Source organism: Pseudochaenichthys georgianus, chromosome 17 (assembly GCF_902827115.2).
Source record: "Pseudochaenichthys georgianus chromosome 17, fPseGeo1.2, whole genome shotgun sequence".
Lineage (NCBI taxonomy): Eukaryota > Metazoa > Chordata > Actinopteri > Perciformes > Channichthyidae > Pseudochaenichthys > Pseudochaenichthys georgianus.
In genome coordinates this window covers 20,877,570-20,897,447 of record NC_047519.1, presented here as the reverse complement: position 1 = coordinate 20,897,447, position 19,878 = coordinate 20,877,570, and the positions used below count along the sequence as shown (strand labels likewise).

Sequence of the window (19,878 nt, the reverse complement as noted above, 5' to 3'; positions counted from 1 at the left end):
CCCAATAAATCTTTATTTTCCAGTTTTAAATAGTCGAAAAGAAAAAATATACACAGGTGAATAAAACAATACGGTGTTCACCTATACAGCTACATGTGCATATCAGTTATGGTTCCTGCTGAAGCTTTAAACCAAATCTGAAGACCACCTAAAAGAGGGAAATTGTATAGTTTTTTTTTTATATGTAATTCACTATCCTGAGAAATTCAGTATGAACTTTAAGTAAATTAAACAATCAATATTGCTGATGAAAAAATACACACAGAGACCCATGCACTCTAAAAATCATATCAATACTACTCTCAGCTGAAACAAAGAATAGAAATAATAATTGAACATGGCAGCCTTTTTTCTCTTACAGCACACTTCCGGGGGTGAAAAGCATTTTGAAATGTGAATGATACTGCAACAACAGCTTTTGACAAACACATTTCCTACATATGCTTTTTTTGCCAATCAAACCTAATAATTTCATCACATAAATATATCTCAAGCAAAGGTTTTGCAGCCATAATGTCTAAACAAAGTAAAGAGACTACAATAACAAAGCCTGCAAGAGAGCAAAGACAGGAATACAACAGATAGTCAGAAAATGTTTTGGGCTTTCTTTTACACTGCTTTAAGTCTTTGGCTCCCTCTGGCCTCTTCGAGAGAAAACCTGAAGAGAAATACAATTCAGATCAGTAATTAGTTATGCCCCCCCCCCTCTGAAAAACGTCCCTTAACGACTTTTAAATCTGAGCTACATTAAATAACATAACCCCACACTCAAAATGACACAGAAACACATCCAACAGTAACCAGGAGAAACACAGCAAAATATCAATTTCTTGTTACCAAAACTGTTCACATCAGGATTTGACCAACTGACGCCAGCCGGTCCTCCAGATACAGAGTTCTGTGGGATCTCAGTTAACTCGACTATTTCTTTTCACCAAGCTGATAACGGATAGTGACGTAGGTAAACAACCCGTAGGTAAACAACCCGTAGGTAAAAGGGACAAAAAGCTTCTGATGATGTTCTGGCATGCTCAAGAAACATCGCTCTGTGACATCCCCTCGGATTGAAGCGCAACAAGATTGGGGAAACTCAGAAATATATTTTTTTAATGGATTTGCAGTAGATCATTCGGTACAAAAATGCTGCTTGAAGTCCTCAATCTTCAGTCAGTCACTGAGACCAACTACTGCTGAGCAACAATCACTTACAATTAGGGAAATAAAGATATACGAGAGAAGTGACAGGCTGAGCAAAGTTTGGAAGTGTTTGCAGTTGCACCAGTGCAAATGTTGCTATTGTTAAAAGTGGTATTAACCCCACAATACTTTATATTATACATGGGACTAAACAACTCAATAGGATTAAGTGATATTCTCTCAAAATAAGGTTTTAGGTGATGATGGAAATTCATAATATCTGAAGAACTTGGTGACTTTTGTGCTGGTGCAAATTCTACCAGGTCTGACCCTTCCACAACGGTGCAACGATTTACGCCTCAGAAAATAATTCAAAGGCTCAGGAAAAACTGCTCTTTTCATTGGTTTAGAAGTGGGAAGCTTCAAATCTTTCTCGGTTGAATGTGGACCGAGAATTTCTGGCAACCCTGACAGAAAAAACGGGTAGCGTATCTCAGCTAAATTGAGGATGCGGCCCAAAAAGCACGTCACGACTCCTCGTTTCCCGAGTCATCTTCGTCGTAGCAGCAGTCTCCGTCCTCGCCCTCCACATCGTCGTCGTCATAGTAATAGTCATAGAAGAGGTCAGAGCCTTCGTCGGGGGCCGGGACGCGTGTGCGGACGCAGTACTCGGCCAGCGTGGTGGGCACCTTCACACCGTCACGCTCTGCTTCTGCCTTGGTGGCCAATACCTGTTTCCTGAGCGGGAAGTAAAATAATATATACTGTAAAGATGATTGACACTTGAAGAGAAGGAAGGAATTTAGTCAGCTCTTGTGATAAAAGCGTTGTGAATGACGATGATAAGGTACGTCTGTTTACCTGATGATCTCTTGATATTCTCTGTCCTTGCCTTTGCTGTCTCTCCATTTGCGGTACATGACGGAGGCGTCCACATTAGCGGGAGAGAAGGTGTTGGGTTCATTCAGCAGCGAGATCACACTCAGCAAAATTGTCCTGGAAGTGAAAACAAATGTGAGTAAAAAAAATACATCATCCAGAAATTAATGATGTAGTAATTTGAACCAATATTATAGCATTATATAAAGGATTGATCTTTTTTCTGACTGAGTAAGAATTTTAGGGCTTCCATTATTGTACATTGTTTACTTTTAGGCAGTGAAGGTGAAATTCCTGATAGAGGCTTTTTATAATTGTTTTGCTTCATTCATTATTTGGAAGAACAGTGCGCGGACACAAATCTACCATAAAGTACTTATGGAGTTGTAATGCCTCCACATTGTGTAAGTCCACTTATATTTCACAACACACCAACATAAAAAGGGAGGTACCTAACGTATGCACTGACCAAAAACAGATCACATTACACAATGTTTAATACCACGATATGTATTCAACGTCGGAAGAGACTCCACTGAAGACAAATGTCATGTGCTAAGGGTATGAGTCAGGTCAATCAGTGAAGTGGTTGAGAGAAGACAAGGAAGGGAGGATCCCAGAAAGGAGAGACATTTGAAAAGAGGTAATGGGGGAGGTACTAACCGGACATTCTGGGTGGGATTCCACCTCTCTGAAGGCAACTCTCCGCTCTGCGGGTCATCCACTGGAGGGTGCAATATAGAAATACACACATCTCCATTCTAAAATCAGAGGAAATAAACTCATTTTATTATAAGATGCATCATTCGTCAACAGAGAGATGTTAAATATAGTGATCAAGTACATGAAATGGCATCACATTTGATTGTAAAACAGAATCAGGGTGTGTGATAAGTCACCTCATAGATGTTGGGGTGCCACATCTTGGTGAGGAAGCGGAAGGCAGGTGGAGAGTACGGGTAGTCGATGGGAAACTTGATCCGAGCCTGAGAGGGATACACAGCAGGTCATTTACATGTAACAATGCACAGTATCACTACAATATAACGCATGATCTGTTGGTAAATCATAGATGTTTCAGGTGCTAAATTCAAAACAAAAACTTTTATTATTAAAAAGGTTTTATTGCTGTTGTTGGTAAATCATTTAAAAAGGTTTCAACTGCTGAAGGTCTTCCTTGGGGCTAAAAACTGAAATAATGGCAGTTGTCAATACAGGTTTTTTTCTTCTTTTTAAGAGTTCCTTCCGCATTTTAACTTGGGGCTGCTGTCATGGATGTGGGGAAGTTATATTTTGTTTGTAGATTTATCTATAAAGTTGTATTATTTTAACAATTCCTACTGTAAGTGTTTATGTGCTATATGTAAATGTTTTAATGACCTGTTCATTCGACAAAGACAATGTTCCACGTTGGTGGACAATTCTTACCTTAAAATACCCCCCTTCATAATGAGTGTTTGGGGGTCCGAAAATTGCCACTTCCCAGTTGTACATATCAGCCTCGTCCACCAGTGTGATTTTGAATCCCTCCACAGGCTCCTCCTGAAGGCTCTTCATCTCCAACATGAGTGCTTTCTGTGAACTAGCTACATGACAGTGGTCGTGTTGTGCCATACCGGAATAGATTGCGGGCCTGTGGTAAAATCTGAAGTCAACAGCTCACTGCTGTGTTTACACGAACACGGCTGAGTTGGTCAACAACCCACTGACAAGGGAAGGAAAAAAAACACTAGGTTGTTTTCGATGTTCGCAGACAATGAAACAGGCCAAAGCAGACGGGTTGCGCTGTCAAACAAAGGTTGCGTTGATGTTTCCTCAAATAAGATGAATTATTCACCAATGTCATTACCCTGGATTTGGTGAAATGACCAAACCATTGTGGCTGAGCAGCGCCTCTTTAGTTGATCTACCTGGAAGCGCAGCCACGGATATAAGCCGTAAATCTACTGGTAGCTGCTGGCTAATGTAAACCAGCTAACAAGCTGTGCTTTACGGAGCAGCTGAAGACGAGTTTACCGAGTGTGCGAGTAGGTAACACTCGTCACCAGAGCCAGATTAAAAAAGAAAACAAAATTCTTGCTCTGAAATGCGAGGAAACAAAGATGTTACTGGCATCAGTAAGAAATGCCGTTAATATCGCCCAGACAGCTGGGTAAAGAAGAATGTTTCTGAAAGGAGTCTCCTCTCCCCTTCACACAGGCAATGGCGCTCTGTGTTGTCTGGGATTTGTAGTCCACGAACCATCTGTAAACATCACTTCTAACCGTTAAAGCAAACAATAAGACACACAAGGACGTGGTACAATTCTTGTTTATATGAATACAAAATGAACCAGGGGTGATTGGATGAGCAATGACAGTTTTAGTTTAAACGATTAATTTAAGAGTGAATTAGGACAACTACATTTGCCAGTTGACTGACGTCACGAAAACGCGAATGTTGTTTGTGTTTCTGAAAAGCAGCTTTGACCTAATTTTAATGTCACTGTATTTTAACAATGTATTACATGTAAATTATGTTAAATATATTTAAGATGTCCCATGTAACATAACATTTAAATTAGATCATTTGTATTAATTTATACTTTATTTTCTCAAGCTATGCTCATGACGTCTAGAATGTGCGCCATTATTTTTTAGAAAGACCCCTTCACATGGCTACCTACTGCCAGATCAAATCATTTTAAAACCAGACAATTTACCGCAATTTTATGATGACTGTAAGTGAGAGAATCAGACACATATGTCCATGTAGTTAATTGAATGTTTAAAAAATACTCTATACTACTACGCTGTGAGGAGAGCAAATGGTTTTCTTTGTTACCTCTTATTTATGCGACAGAGCACACTCCAGACCCCGCATGGACGGAAAGTTCGTGATGGGTTCGAAATCACGACGTCGGTCCCGCTCAAGGTCCAAAAGCCCAAGCAGAGACCGACGAAATAGATCCAGAGTGAGCCGGTCCCACACACCGGAGGGAAGGAGAGGCCGCAGTCGGTCTGTGGAAACAAAAAGAACCGCGCGAGGACGGGGCCGCTCGGGCAGCAGGAACTCCAGCGATGGCTCTCCAGGTCGGCGTCGGCCTCAAAACAGGGACTGTCCAGGTGGCGACAGGAGCAGCTCGGAGGGCGACAGGAGGAGAGGACCAGCAAACAAGACCAGGAGCAAGTCGAGAGGTCGATCGTCAAGGTAACCAACGTTACTGTTATAATCGAGCCGTAACACTTGTTGGACGCTAAACACACATGCAAACCAGCCAACACTTTGTGACGACATTACCTCATACAAAAGTGAGTTGAATTAGTGCTGCCCGTGTTAATCAAATAAGTATTTGTTTGAATGGCAAATAAATTAACCTGAGCCAATCTATGTACGCATGGCATTTATTGCACGTCTATCCGTCCTCTGTGGCTCAGGGGTTTCCTTTATTTCCCCCCAGTTAAATGTGATTTTTTTTCTGGGGGGGAAGTTTTTCAGTGTGGCCTGCAAGGGTCTACGGATAGAGGATGTCATATGCCCCTGAGAAAAATGTGTAAATTGGGCTGTAAAAAAACCCATTTTGATTTGATGTTTCCCACTGTGTTATTGGTACTTTAAAAGTTATGCAAATCAACAGGCGTATTATTATTACACTCTGACATGTATACAGATATCATTGTGCAATTAACTTGCAATTGCATCTGGATCTAGGTTTTAAAAGTGTTTAGAGAAAAACCAACACTAATTCACAAGTCTGCTGTTTAATTTCAACCCACTCACATTCGCAAGAGTAAAAAAAACACAAAATATAGTCCTTCTCTCCAACACATTATGGATCATCCACTAGCCAAAATGTACTTAATCCCTTTTTCTTTCTCAGTTCTGATTCAGGCAATTCCAAAGTGAGGAAGCAGGAAAAAGAAATGGAGAATCGCAGAGGAACATCCCGAGAAAAAAGGAGGGAAAGGTCCCAGTCCAGCTCTGACTCCCATGAGGAAAGCAGTGACAGAGAAAGGAGAAGACAGAGTAGTCCAGAGAGAGGGAGTCCAGCCAGAGACAGAAGAATGAAAGCGCCAGACAGAGATAGGGAAAGAAAAGGAGACAAAGACAAAAGCCTAGAGTGCAAGAAGAAGAGTGAAGACAGAGAGCCAGGGAAGAGTAAGAGTAGCAAGGGTAAAAGAGAAAAAGGGAGGCAGCGCTCCAGTTCACCTGACTCGTCTGATAGCTCAGGGTCTGATCGTGGAGGCCGTGTAATCAGAGAAAAGGAGGATAAGAAAAAACAGACAGAGATGATGAAGGCTCTGGAGACACCAGAGGAGAAGAGAGCCAGGAGACTGTTGAAGAAGGAAGCAAAGGAGAAGAAAAGGAGAGAAAAGATGGGCTGGAGTGAAGAGTACATGGGCTACACCAACGCAGACAATCCCTTTGGGGACAACAACCTATTGGGCACATTCAAATGGCAGAAGGTGAGTTAGAGAGAAGATTTGAACGGCATGGAAGGAGATTTCAAATGTAGCTTCCAGTCCACCTTGCTCTGAGTATTGTAACTCAAGTTTTGTGTTTCTTTCAGGCATTGGATAAGAAAGGCATTGGCCATCTGGGAGATAAAGACCTTAAAGACAGAAACAAATGTATTCAGGAGGAGAATCGCAGAGAGCTGCAAAAGGTATGAGCTGTGGAGTATTTATTTGATGGCACTATATTGTTGAGTGTTGAATATCAGCCATTTTCTTATTTATACAAACTTTGTGTATACAGGTAAAGCAGCTGCGTCTGGAGCGGGAGCGAGAAAAGGCCATGAGAGAGACGGAGCTGGAGATGCTGCAGAGAGAGAAGGAGGCCGAGCATTTCAAAACCTGGGCCGAGCAGGAGGACAACTTCCATCTGCACCAGGCCAAACTGAGGTCAGTGTGCACACAATATACCGTATATCCCTTTTTGATAGTGCAGGGTGTTTTTGTCATGGTTCTGTTTGTTTGCACACTTACAGTTAAGTTGCTCCCACAAACTGATCATTAATAGGAAAATGATATTCACTGTCCAGGTCCAAGATCAGAATCCGAGATGGTCGAGCCAAGCCTATCGACCTTTTGGCGAAGTACATCAGTGCAGAAGATGACGATCTCGCGGTTGAGATGCACGAGCCCTACACCTTTCTCAACGGGCTCACGGTCACAGACATGGATGACCTGCTGGAGGACATTAAGGTGAGTGGTTATGGGTCTATTCCAGTGAAAAAGTTTAGTTAAAAAAACATGTCTGATTGCACGTGATGCTTTTATAGGGAGAGCTAATTATTAGTTGATTCAACAAAAAAATTATCGCCACCTTTTTTTATAATTGTCAAATTAATACTTGGCAGATGTTTTTTTTCCATAATCAGATATATTAGCTGCATATTTTCTGTTTCAAATCATATTGATAACGAATATTTGGGGGTTTGAAAGGACAAAACAAGATGTTTAAAGACGTCAGATTCATCATAGTATCCCTGAGTTATATATTTCCTTGCTGTCTTTTTACTTTATCTGCCACTGAGGGGTGCCAAAACATTTTAGACATCCAATCTGACTTTTACAGTTGAATGTAACTTTTAACTAAGTGGAAAATGATTTGTCAATACAAAATGTGTCGCAATACAGACTCAGCATGATGAGTTTAAACAATAAACCCCCCCAAAGGGTAAATGGAATGTTCTAGCTCACGCAGATGACCCTAAAAATGGCTCACAGGCCATGTTTTAATAGAAGCTTCAACTTTTTAAAAGAGCTCCATCTTTGTAATAACTGAGTGTTTTTGTGCCGGCAGGTGTACATGGAGTTGGAGCAAGGGAAGAACGTGGACTTCTGGAGAGACATGACGACCATCACTGAGGACGAGATCAGCAAACTGAGAAAACTGGAGGCCTCTGGGAAAGGACCAGGTACAGAATAATCCCTGCTTTACTGTGACATGTAAAGTTACATTTCCAGCAGTGTTTTTATGACTAAATCAGGGGTCGGCAACCTTTTTGATATGAAGTGCAATTATTAAAATAAAATCTGATTGATTTTTGCACACTTATTCCTAGTGTGCCACTGGTTACGGTGCCGCGTGCCACTAAATAATTCAACTCATAGCTGTCTCTGATTTGTATGTACTAGAAGCCCAACAACATTTATTTGACCTTTTTATCTTCAATGCAATCTTTTTGAATTCTCAGGTGATCGTCGTGAAGGCATCAACACAGCTGTGACCATTGATGTCCAGACGGTGTTCAAAGGAAAGACCTACAGCCAGCTGCAGGCGCTGCACCTGAACATCGAGACCAAGATTCGGGCAGGAGGGTCAAATCTTGATATCGGTTACTGGGAGAGTCTGCTGCAGCAAGTCAGAGTCTATCTGGCCAGAGCAAGGTACACATTTCTGCTGTTGTACTTGCATTATAAATTCTAAGGACAGCTCATTATCGGAATAAACAGTGGAGAAAATGTAAATATTCTATTGTGTGTCATAGATTGAGAGAGCGACATCAGGATGTTCTGCGCCAGAAGCTGTTCAAGCTGAAACAGGAACAGGGGGTGGAAAGTGAACCTTTGTTCCCCATCATCAAAGAGGAGGCGAGGAGTGGTGATGAGTAAGTTATATTGAAACAACACATGATACACATCCTGATTCCCTGGGGACATGAAGGCTTAGGTAACCTGGGCTTTAACTTTCACTTATAACTGTTCATTCTCGCTTCTGTGTTTAAAAAAAAAAGGGAGCCTTCATCCTCCACCAAAAATAAAAAAAGAGACACCGAAGGGGATGACGAGGAGGCAGGTCCTTCAACATCTGGTGCGGGCAAACCAAATGAGGAAGGAGGAGAAGAGGGCGACAAGAAAGACGAAGAGAAGGAGGGCGAGGTAGTGGAGGCCGTGCTGACGGAGGAGGATTTGATCCAGCAGAGCCAGTCGGAGTACGACTCGGGCCGCTACAGTCCCACGCTGCTCACGTCCTCCGAGCTGCCGCTGGACTCGCACACCACCACCGCAGAAGAGGACACAGCCAGGCTGGAGCTAGCACGCCAACAACAGCTACAAGTCACAGGTATGAGATTATTAACACACAGGGCACTAATGCCTGCAGAAGATGTAGCAGCCCCTACCATTTTTGCTGCACAAAATATGTTATATGCAGAGGTGGGAAGTAGTGGAGTACAAATACTTCGTTACTGTACTCAAGTACATTTGTCTGGTATCAGTACTTTACTCCACTACTTATTTTTCTGACGACTTGTTACTTTTACTTTTTTTTTACTTTTAACACAAATACCTGTACTTTCTACCTCTTACCTCTTCCTATTTCCAAACAGGCTCATTACTTTAGTTTTAATCTGTGTTTGGTGGCGTGATCATTATTATTTAGAGCAGGGGTTCTCAAAGTGCGGGCCAATGGCGGCCCTCGGAAATGTTTCTGGCGGCCCGCGATAGTTAAAGGTGGGGTAGGTAAGTTTGAGAAACCGGCTCGAGATCGCTAGAATTTGAAAATACACAACCGGAGAAAATCTGCCACTTCCTTATAGAGCCCCTCCTCCAACACACACGAACGTGCACATGACCAATGAGGGCACGAGATAAGTTTGTGCCCCGATGGAAGGCTGACAGGCAGGTAGGCTATCCAATCGATTGGTTGTACTTTTTACAGTATTACGGCTTCTACAGATGAATTATTTTTTGTCAAAGCACTTAAGATATTCATTGCTATAGGGATGTTAAGAGCATTCCATGGAATATAACAAAAAGTGTATCTCGAGCCGGTTTCTGAAACTTACCTACCCCACCTTTAATGTGACACGCTGAAATGCATGCGTTATATTTTAATCCTCCATGGTTGTATCTAGTAAGAATTAGAATGGAATTTAAGAATGGTAAAACTGCGCCCCCTGGGTTGTCATTCCTAAATTATGAATGACAGCTTGTGGAAAGTTTGCTATGCTACTGGTTGCATGGCAACTAGGCATCTCGCGAGTTGCAGTAATTGGTTAGTACAATAAAGAAAGGATTTGTTTTGGAATTATTTTGTGTTCCGTTTTTTCTTGGGCGGCCCTCAATCCAATATTGGGTATCTAAATTGGCCCTCACTCATCAAAACTTTGAGAACCCCTGATTTAGAGTAATTGCATGCCTATTAGGGGTGTAACGGTATCCGTATTCGTCCCGTACCGTCACGGTTCGGCACATGCAGTCACACGACGAATACGCCTTTTTTTTTACGAGTGGGAAAAAAGTCTGTCCTTCAGGGCAGCATCCACTACACTATTTATAATCCAGGGGGCGGTATTGCGCCTAAAAGCTGTTTGCCAGCTGCCCTTAAACAACAAATGAAGAACAAGAAGAAACACAACAACAAAACGAACTAAATACAAGAAGAAGAAAAGTTAGTATGGCGATTTCAGATAACACACAGGAGCTAGAACCCACCTGCTTCTTTTAAATCAGCTGTGTGGGAACATTTCGGGTTCCCTGTGGACTACAATAACGATGAAGTGTGCGAGTGGTGGATCCGAGGGGGCGGTGTGTCGGCGTTGTTCGATAGCGGTGCGGTATGCTAATGGGAACACACGCCAAACATGCTACATCATATCAGAAGGCATCACCCAGATTTGCCAATCACCGGAGCCCGGCAAAAGACAACAGCAGTTCAACAGCTGATCCCCGCTGTTTGTAAGAGGCCAATAGACATGAAAGCCGTGAAACCAAAATAAATAACGGAAGCTTTTGGCATATGTTTTTCAACGACTTTGCGCTCTTGAAACACTTTCTTATTATTTATGATGTAAGACATTCTTTTTAGTTTTACAGTTTGATGAAACCTTTTTGTTTGACATCAGCCATTATAGATAATATGGCCATCTGAATGTGTGTGGTACTGTTTATGGTTTGTTTTTAACTGTTTAATACAGTTAATTATTCAAAATGTCAGAGTTCCTTATTTTGAGACTGAAACTTGCACTACTAATAAATAAACAAAATAAATAAATAAATAACAACAAACCTGGAATTATGCATTTGGGACTTTTTTTTTGCTTTTTCTTGTTGTACCGAACCGTGACCCCCAAACCGAGGTACGAACCGAACCGTGACTTCTGTGAACCGTTACACCCCTAGTGCCTATTGATTTTAACACGATCCGTGTATCTATCATTTCCTGGTCTTCTCTAAAGAAGAGAGGAAAGGAAGTGTACTTTTGCTATCTCTGGTTATATGTATTGTTTCTCCCCACTTATGGTTGCTTCTTTGACTTCTCCATCAGGTGATGCCGTTGAGACCGCCGAAGACCTCTTCATCCGTCGCGCCAGACAGGGCATGGGCAACGACGAGGCCCAGTTCAGCGTGGAGTTCCCCGTCACAGGGAAGATGTACCTGTGGGCGGACAAATACCGTCCCAGGAAACCACGCTTCTTCAACAGGGTCCACACAGGCTTCGAGTGGAACAAATACAATCAGACCCATTACGACTTCGACAACCCTCCGCCCAAGATCGTGCAGGGTTACAAGTTCAACATCTTCTACCCGGACCTGATCGACAAGCGCTCCACCCCGCAGTACTTCCTTGAGCCCAGTCCCGACAACAAGGACTTTGGGATCCTAAGGTTCCACGCCGGCCCTCCATACGAGGACATTGCCTTCAAAATTGTCAACAGGGAGTGGGAGTACTCACATCGACACGGTTTCCGCTGTCAGTTCGCCAATGGGATCTTCCAGTTGTGGTTCCACTTCAAGAGGTACCGCTACAGGAGATAGAGACCACACAGAGGGACGGACCAAGACCCCAGTCGCTGGGTTTTAAGCATAGACGCTATATTATGTAGGCTGTGCAGTCAATGTGGCTATTTTCTATTGTTTTTGGTTGCTCTCACTAAGAGCAGTTTGTCGGAGCTACATTAGTCTGTACTGTTGTCTGAAATGTAAGTTGTAACGTAATCAAAATTACACAATAAAGATTTTTTCCCTTTCTTACTCTTTGCAAGCTGCCACGTTTTAATGTTTTCTCCGTCGTGAACACCAATTTTAAACATTTCATTTGAGAGTTAAGAAATGGAATATTTGAAACTAGGTCAGTCTTCAGAAAGACGAGATGTACATACACGAAAGGACAAAGATGATTCATAACGGCAGGCATCTTCCACATCTGTTCTTCACATTCTTTGCAAGCCCAGTCTTGTTGAAAACTAATAAACATTGTCTATATTTAAATACACTGGAACAACACAAGAACCAGGTAGAAACGTTTTAATACAATAAAAGAAAACTATGGCAGCTAGTGGTAAAATGAAAATGGCTCATTTTAAATGATTTTACATTCCCTGTGAAAATCTAAACAATTTTTACAAGATATGCTAAATCTATGAAAGGTATTAAACAATTAGTAGGAAGCTAAAACACTTAAATGTACACACAATTAAACAAAAAGCAGAAATTCAAATGTCTCAAACATGTACAAAAGTTTCAATCCCTTGGGAATGTTTTATAGTCCCATAAATTGAGATTTCTCTCAAACATAAGAGCTGAACTCGAATCCAGTAGTTCTGCCTCTTAACAAATAGTTTGCGTTATTCTTGTTCATTTCTCAAACTTTAGTTGCGCAGGATGGAACATTTAATTTGCTTGTCATTTTTAATTTTCGTACTCGTCATCAATATACTGCAGAGAATCTTTGGGGTCCTCATTCTCCCCAGCGGCCTCCCCTCCAGTGTGGTTATTTCTTCCGTTGTTTGTTCCAGACACCAGGGGCTTGCCCTCTGCCGGTACGGGCCCCGGTGCGTCCTGGTAGGTCACTCTGGAGTTCAGCCCCCCCTGCTCGGGGGTCTCTTGGGATTGCTCTGTATTCTTCTTTCTGCAGTTCCGGGGCAGCGGTAGATGGCCTTTGTAAAAGTTCCAAGCCAAAAGGGCAAGAAGAGAAACTACAAGGAGCCCGACTACGACCTGCAGTCCAGCCACAGAGGGGCCTTTAGTCTGAGCCTGGGGAGACCCTGTGTCCCCCGGGTCAGACAGGGCTGTAGCCTGGTACTCTGCCACGGTGCTCGTGTACTGGTCAGCTTTGGAGAGCTCCACAGACAGGCAGCGGTACCGACCACTGTCGGACTCTGTGGCGTTCAGGATCAACAGTCCGTCCTGTAGAACCTGAATGCGAGCTGAAGGGGTCAGAGGCCGGCCGGCCCGCTCCCAGCTGGTCTTTGCCAAGTTGGAGGGAGGAAGGCAACGGAGATTCAGGTTTCCCCCGTGCCAGAAGGACCTATTCATAGGTTTCACAGGATCTGAAAATAAAACAGGTCCTTCACTTACACACAATTTCAATTTACCAATCCACAATACACCTCAATTATTGTTATTTAAAGGATTAAAATTGGCAGCAATTCATATTTTTGTTCTGGTTTGATTTGGCCACACCCTCTTTACTGTAGGTGACTGTTAATGCCTCCTACGATACTGGGGGCATTAAAACACATTTGAATAGAGGAGTTGGTAATTAAAAATTCTATATTTGCTCTCCAAAAACGCAAAACAGTTACAGATGTTTTGCATACACATTATTGATGATCAATAGTAGAAACATAATGCATTTACTGTGACTTCTAGATTATAAAAGTAAACTTGTATTTTAGCTGTACATTCTTTTGAATGTGAAGCTGTATTATTGGGAAAATGTTTGGTTTGCATTAGCTGTGCCTTAATACAGCAGTTCTTCCAGGAAAGTCGCAACAGGCATCCACTTCTTAATAATATCAATATTTCTATTACAGTGGTAGTGTACACTAACTCACCAGCATCAGGGCAGAGAGAGGCATCTCCTTGTTTCACACTTTGGATTATTTCTCTAAAGCAGAGGATACAAGAATGACCATTTCGTTTTGAGAGACCAGATATCGACATTGCATGTACTTCATGTTGGGAAAGATGCCTACCCTTTCACATCAGAAAGGACGACACATTTCCCATCAGCTTTGTCCCAGCCGCAGTATGGGTCTCTGGCTAGAACACAGTCCATGCAGGATAGGGACCTCCAGCAGGAGGCCAGCGGTATCTGTGCTGCCCCCGAGTCTGAGCCCGCATAGAGCTGACCCTGTACACAGTGAGACATCACACAGAAACACAGAGCCATCACACTGATGTTGGTGCTTTACCGTCATATACAATAAACACACACATTCAATTATTTAAAAGAAGCAAACCATTTATAGTGGCTACGAAAGAGTTTTAAATTACCGTGACGTGAGAGAATTTCAGAGTCTTGATTGGCTCTGGAGGCTGGAAGAGTTGCACTTCCTCTATGATGAACATCTCGTCATCGTAGTTCACTGCTTTCAGCATTGTGCCTTCCTCTTTTTAATAAGGAATATAGAAATATGCTTTATTTATATACTGACACATATGACCTGACACTTATCACTGTTGTGATGATATCAAAAGCTGCAGAGGGAAATAAAGAAAGGAAGTGGCTGTCAGCTGAACTGAGACCCCCACCTGTGCCTATGAACATGACATGGTACTTCTCTCCGTCTGCGGCCTGCACTTGGTTGACTATGATGCGTGTGAATGTGGCTCCCCTTCGCACCAGAACAGGCTTCTCCCCTATTGGCTGGATAGCTTGGTCCATGAGGGGCCTATCTTTGATAAATTGAAGGGTCCGGTCTGGGAGGTCCAGAGTCTGATTTATGCCCGCTTTACGAGCCTCATTGTCTATGCACTGGCGAGGGACGAGGAGAAGGAAAGAGAAAAGAGAGAACAACGGAGTCAGAATACAAAAGGAATCAGTTTCCTGCTGGGACACTTGTAAAAAAAAAAGAGTTGCCTTTTGAGTTTTGCCTTTGTTTCTAACACACGCACACGCGCACACACACACGTTGAATTCTGGGCAGACTCACAGCTCCGGGCCGAGGGACGGGGACATCTCCGCTGTACATCACCCACTTAACAAAAGAGGTTTCTACGGGGACTGGGGTCTTGTACTTCCCCTCCGCAAACACTTTACTGATGTCTGACACGCGGTACGCACACACTGCAGACAGGTCTGATGTATCCCTGAAACACACACAGAAATGTGAGCCAAGTGGTGTGCCAAAGCCCATTAAAGAGAAAGAAACCCTGCTCCCTCAAACACAAACACGTTTGTTGATTCAAACGTACGACTGGGGTGTGAAGATGGCATAGAACAAACAGTCCTTCCAGTGCTGCTGCGGGTCACACAAGCGGTAAGTGTCCTGGATAATATACGGCAGCTGAGACTCCAACACGGGACAGTCCATCCTGGCCTTCAGGAAGGATGTCCATTTTTTCTGCAAGGTCCTCAGACCTCCAAGATCCCCCTGTGAGCACAGACAAAACCTTGTAATGCCACATTGACAAGTGGAAATACACAAAGAGAAACGGGATGCACAATCAAGCAGCGGAATGGCCGGACTGAGAGCCACTGAGGAAGTGCTGTTTATATGTTACGGTCGTTTTGGGAAATGGACCTGCGACAAATAATAAGTGCATGCACGCTAAACTCTTTTTCACCTTGCAGACCCGGGCCACGCGGGAAACCACCAGTTTGTTGTAGCAGTCGCACTCCACAGCGGACTCACTGAAGAACAGGTAGACCTTGTCATCATCTCCCTCCTCACTCAGATCACTCTCTGGCATCTGAGCCATGGAAACAAAGGTGGGCTCTGGTATTGAAAGAAGAAAAGAACAGCAACTTTGACTGAGCTACTAAGAAATCATCACGATGAGACTGCTCACCTCAGAGCAGGAGTGTACTGTAGGAGTTAGCTTATTTTTTGGTTTAGTTTTAGTCCTGTGTCAAATGTCCCTTTTAGTTTTTCTTATTACATTCAGTCAACTGTTTTGTATGCCTCCTTAGTTGACTTAAAGGCCATTGTACTCTGTAGAATATATAATCAGTCAAATAGCCGAAGTTTGACCTTGTGTCTTCCTCCCAAGCTACTGTACCTTGCTGGAATTGTTTACTTTAACTTAAGTAGGTAAGTTAGGCCTAGTGCCTGTGACTGTACTATTGATTTAGTCCTCATATGGCAGCTACACAGGAAACAGAACTGCTGGAAAAAAGAATAGTCAACAATAAGTAATCACTGCAAAATATAGTCAAAGTTACTCTATAAAGACGTTGTTGTATTGTTGTCATTGTCTTGTCTGAGTCATGGAAATAAAAGGGTTGTTGACCAGACAGTAAAGCATTTGCATGAACGCCATCTTCAACATTATATAGGATAGGATCATATGTTACCATGAAGCCAGGAGCTCTTGAACTCAGTGCGTATGGAGACAGGGGAGCTGCGCGCCAGCACGGGTTCAGAGCCCAGGAAGTTCATTGAAGTGGCCGAGAATAAGTTGTTTTCTGGCAAGTGGAAAAAGAGATACAAAAAATAATAAAAATCCAGCTTTACGAATTAATCATTCATCCTCGATTTCTTAATATATATAACCGCTACTCACCAACCATGATGGAGGCATATCTCTGAAAAGGATCAAATGGACACTTCCCTTTGCCATCTTCTGCTTTCTTCTCTAGAGTCAGCTTTCCATCTGTGTAGGACTGCAGAGACAATCACAGAGACACTGAAACTCACAAAGTCTTAAAGTTCTATAGTTATGTTGCACAAATTGACGAGAATAGTGATGAATAAACTATACAGCATCAATGTATGCAGTGTTCAATAATATACATGTAGATGAGCAAGTACACATCTCACCATGTAATCACACTCAGGATCAAAAGCATTGGTTCCACACACATACATCCTGTTATCCTCCGTCTGGTGCAGGATCCTGATGTAGTTCATGCACTCTGTCTGTAAAGGCATTCAAAGAGCAATGACTACACCTTCTAAAAACATTTAAAATAGAAAAAGCTAAAACGGGACCCACCTCAGGGTCTTTTCCTTTGTTTCTGCATTCGTCTCTTTGCTGTTGTGTCACTTCCCATTTAACCTGAAAGAGTGAAAACACCATGTTGTTTTAAATGTTTCCGTTTTTCAAGGTTAATTGTTTTATGATTGGTATCACAGTGATGAAGAAGCACTCTGATATATTACTTGATAAGTGAAAGTAGTAATACTGCATTGTAAAATAAATTATGTAACAAGTTAAAGTCTGCAGTCCAAAAGCAACAAAAGTAAAAGTGCTTATTATGCAGAATGGCCCATTTTAGGATATTATATAATATGAATTATGAATAATGATTATTAATTAAATCATATGTACATTACTTTATGCTGCAGCTCTTAGCAAGGAATTCAAGGTGGCAAAGAATAAATACAATATTTTTCCATAATAATACATTACTTGATTATTACATTACATTGCATTTACAATTATACTTTGTTATGAATCTGAAGCTGCAAAATAACTAAAAAATACAATTATCCAAAATGGGTTGATTTAGTTGTTAGGAAGCTACAACTGTGGAGAATAAGTAAACATGTCCTTGCAAATGTAACTGAAGTAGTATAACAAACGTAAATCAGCCATTAACTTCCAGTAACACTCGTTGGTTTAAGTATGTGTCGAGTTAGGGCTTCATTCAGAGCAGAGAACTTGGCACAACACAAAAATGTGCTAGCCCTGGGCCAAGAAACTCAGATAAGAAATGTTACGACTAATGCTAACAGAATTATTTGAATGACGTTGGCATCATCAGTGTTCTTACTGAAGCAAGTTTCTTGGTGATGTCTTTCAGGTCAAGAGCATACACTGCCTCCCTGGCCCCGAGCAATAGCAGGTCCAGATCTTCTCTCAGCAGCATGGTGGAGTAGTTGAACACTCCCTCCTCATGAAACAGGTGAGCGTTGGCCACTAGACACAGAACATGACTGATTAACTTTGGCAAACACCAGTGATTCAACCCTTCATGAGTAAACCCAATGTTACTCAAACTATATGAGCCAACACAAGCCGACACATTGTGAGCCAACATTAAGCAAGACAGCAAGCAACACTCACTATGGGAGGGCACGGATTTGCGAGGGACACAGTCCAGGGGAGAGTCTTCTTCTAGCGTCAAGGCCAGGGGCAGCAGCCAAAAGACACAGAGGGCCAGCGGCGGATGCATGGCTCTTTTGTTCAAACTAAGAGGAATTTAGGCTTTATTGTTTCCTAAACGGTCACTCATACAGGGGCAAAGACAGCGAGTGGCATCTATGACGTGATGAGGTCTGTGCTGACTGAAGGGCACCGGCCCCTTTACTGGCCCCGCTCAGCAGGCTGTCCATGATGAGATGGATGGCACAGACCAAAGAAACAAAGCCGAGCAGGACTGAAAGAGACAAGGTTGTATGGATATCACAATCAATTCACTGGACCTGAGACCCGACAGAAAAGAAGGTTAAATATGTATACCAAAACATGTGGAAAAAACATCAACCTGTGGAGAGAAATGGGCCTAAACACAAGTTGGAGAAAACAAAGCAAAAGAGTAGAGGAATAGCCAGAAAGAGCAGAGTGAGCTAAAGTCAGCACGGCAGTAAATCTGTCAGTGCCATAGTGATGTTAATGCAGGGCCATGAAAGGCATTCAGCAGGGTGCAGGGATGTCAAATGCAGCTCTCCTGCTGCACCAAACACAAGCACACACAAAAAGAGATTCACAGAGAGGGCCAAAGTCTGTGCAGATGAGTGGAAATCTTGCAAAAAAAAGTGGTTCATTCGCACACACAGGAAACATGTTGGTTTGCATCATCACCACCGCTTAACCCAGTTAAGTCTGCAAACAGAGTAACATTTAGCCTGGGCTTGCTTCTCCTTTAATTACAGACACAGCTGTTGTTTTGGGTGATTTTTTCCAGCAGTTTTACTACAACCTGCAGTGGGAGTGTAGGTGATTCTTTCCTAAGAGAGGTGTGCTGTTGTGCACTGATGAGCTGCGGCATGTCAGAGAATGCAGCCCTGATAAGATGTTTCACATATTTGGCCCTTGCCTTGGTTCAAAACCAACTTCTCTCAACGCACGCACGCACGCACACACACACACACACACACACACACACACACACACACACACACACACACACACACACACACACACACACACACACACACACACACACACACACACACACACACACACACACACACACACACACACACACACACACACACACACACACACACACACACACACACACACACACACACACACACACACACACACACACACACACACACACACACACACACACACACACACACACACACACACACACACACAGTCAGAGGAAGCCAGTGAGTTGCTTCGATATTTTTTTGAAGAGAATGTGTTATTTAATGTCAGTTTTACAACATGTAATACCGTTTTAAGGAAACTGGCACCAGCGCAATCTGAAGCAGGTTAACCGTCAACATTTCAAAGTTAATCACTTACCTGCTCACTGACACGCCCAAAAATGCCGAGGTTTGCATTTAAATAGTTCCAACACCTGTTCAAACGTTATTTCTAATCCTTTAACTCTTACTTGATTAACAGTCAAAGTATCTGGTACTTTGTATAAACGGAGAAGTGTATTATGTCCCCCACACGTTGCTGCTGCTGCTGCTGCTGCCTAAGTACGCTGAGATGTAAAACACTGATTCGCTGTAGCTTGCAACTTCCTTTAAAACGTCTGCACCGACTGCAGGTTCACCTTTTCTCTAAAACTTCAGACTGCAGCAGAAAAAAGCGACTCTCTAAACTCTTTCTCGGTCGGGTCCTCTCAAAGTCACAGCAGTCATCCGTTATTGTAGAGACACTCACATCCCGCGGTGAGGAGGGTTGAATGGCTGCTGCTGCCCCGGTTGGCCACAGGTTGTTTCTTTTCACTCCCTCCTAACTGCCGTTGAGGCGGCGTTAGGCGCGGATCTCAGATCTGATTAAGTTGAAAATA

General features: G+C 42.7%; 3 protein-coding genes across 4 annotated transcripts; 1 reads left to right on the top strand and 2 right to left on the bottom strand.

Annotated features, from left to right (window-relative positions):
* Position 1: 1 nt before the first annotated feature.
* On the bottom strand, positions 2 to 4,225 carry cdc34b (cell division cycle 34 homolog (S. cerevisiae) b). The gene is made up of 5 exons (XM_034104578.2): positions 3,445 to 4,225; positions 2,916 to 3,002; positions 2,680 to 2,777; positions 1,999 to 2,133; positions 2 to 1,875 (listed from the first exon to the last, which is right to left on the bottom strand). Exons 1-5 carry the CDS (start codon positions 3,628 to 3,630, stop codon positions 1,665 to 1,667), a joined length of 717 nt encoding a protein of 238 aa, XP_033960469.1. The 5' UTR covers positions 3,631 to 4,225; the 3' UTR covers positions 2 to 1,664.
* A 612-nt stretch (positions 4,226 to 4,837) lies between these two features.
* cactin lies at positions 4,838 to 11,978 on the top strand. The gene is made up of 10 exons (XM_034103873.2): positions 4,838 to 5,205; positions 5,876 to 6,461; positions 6,566 to 6,661; positions 6,754 to 6,899; positions 7,040 to 7,202; positions 7,804 to 7,918; positions 8,198 to 8,390; positions 8,492 to 8,611; positions 8,738 to 9,066; positions 11,272 to 11,978. The coding sequence occupies exons 1-10, from the start codon at positions 4,877 to 4,879 to the stop codon at positions 11,760 to 11,762; spliced, it is 2,568 nt and encodes an 855-aa protein (XP_033959764.1). The 5' UTR covers positions 4,838 to 4,876; the 3' UTR covers positions 11,763 to 11,978.
* Positions 11,979 to 11,996: 18 nt separating this feature from the next.
* Positions 11,997 to 19,850, bottom strand: sema4e (semaphorin 4e). 2 transcript variants are annotated; one of them, XM_034103876.2, is made up of 15 exons: positions 19,749 to 19,850; positions 17,964 to 18,276; positions 17,671 to 17,816; positions 16,890 to 16,952; positions 16,715 to 16,813; positions 16,458 to 16,557; positions 16,249 to 16,359; positions 15,519 to 15,670; positions 15,147 to 15,325; positions 14,885 to 15,041; positions 14,484 to 14,706; positions 14,226 to 14,341; positions 13,925 to 14,082; positions 13,784 to 13,836; positions 11,997 to 13,276 (listed from the first exon to the last, which is right to left on the bottom strand). In XM_034103876.2, the coding sequence occupies exons 2-15, from the start codon at positions 18,070 to 18,072 to the stop codon at positions 12,636 to 12,638; spliced, it is 2,307 nt and encodes a 768-aa protein (XP_033959767.1). In that variant the 5' UTR covers positions 18,073 to 18,276; positions 19,749 to 19,850; the 3' UTR covers positions 11,997 to 12,635. The 2 variants fall into 2 exon arrangements, with proteins under 2 accessions (XP_033959767.1, XP_033959765.1); XM_034103874.2 differs by having other exon boundaries at positions 19,380 to 19,826.
* Positions 19,851 to 19,878: the final 28 nt, after the last annotated feature.

Bases quoted from the DNA above. Each gene is read 5' to 3' on its own strand.
- cdc34b (XM_034104578.2), bottom strand. From the start codon at position 3,630: ATGGCACAACACGACCACTGTCATGTAGCTAGTTCACAGAAAGCACTC. The intron at 3,003-3,444 runs GTAAGAATTGTC...TATCCCTCTCAG, and splicing joins ATGAAGGGGGGTATTTTAAG to GCTCGGATCAAGTTTCCCAT. The intron at 2,778-2,915 runs GTGACTTATCAC...CTCTGATTTTAG, and splicing joins GGCACCCCAACATCTATGAG to AATGGAGATGTGTGTATTTC.
- cactin (XM_034103873.2), top strand. From the start codon at position 4,877: ATGGACGGAAAGTTCGTGATGGGTTCGAAATCACGACGTCGGTCCCGC. The intron at 5,206-5,875 runs GTAACCAACGTT...TTTCTTTCTCAG, and splicing joins TCGAGAGGTCGATCGTCAAG to TTCTGATTCAGGCAATTCCA. The intron at 9,067-11,271 runs GTATGAGATTAT...CTTCTCCATCAG, and splicing joins ACAACAGCTACAAGTCACAG to GTGATGCCGTTGAGACCGCC.
- sema4e (XM_034103876.2), bottom strand. From the start codon at position 18,072: ATGCATCCGCCGCTGGCCCTCTGTGTCTTTTGGCTGCTGCCCCTGGCC. The intron at 15,042-15,146 runs GTACGTTTGAAT...TGTGTGTTTCAG, and splicing joins GCCATCTTCACACCCCAGTC to GGATACATCAGACCTGTCTG. The intron at 13,837-13,924 runs GTAGGCATCTTT...CCTCTGCTTTAG, and splicing joins GTCCTTTCTGATGTGAAAGG to AGAAATAATCCAAAGTGTGA.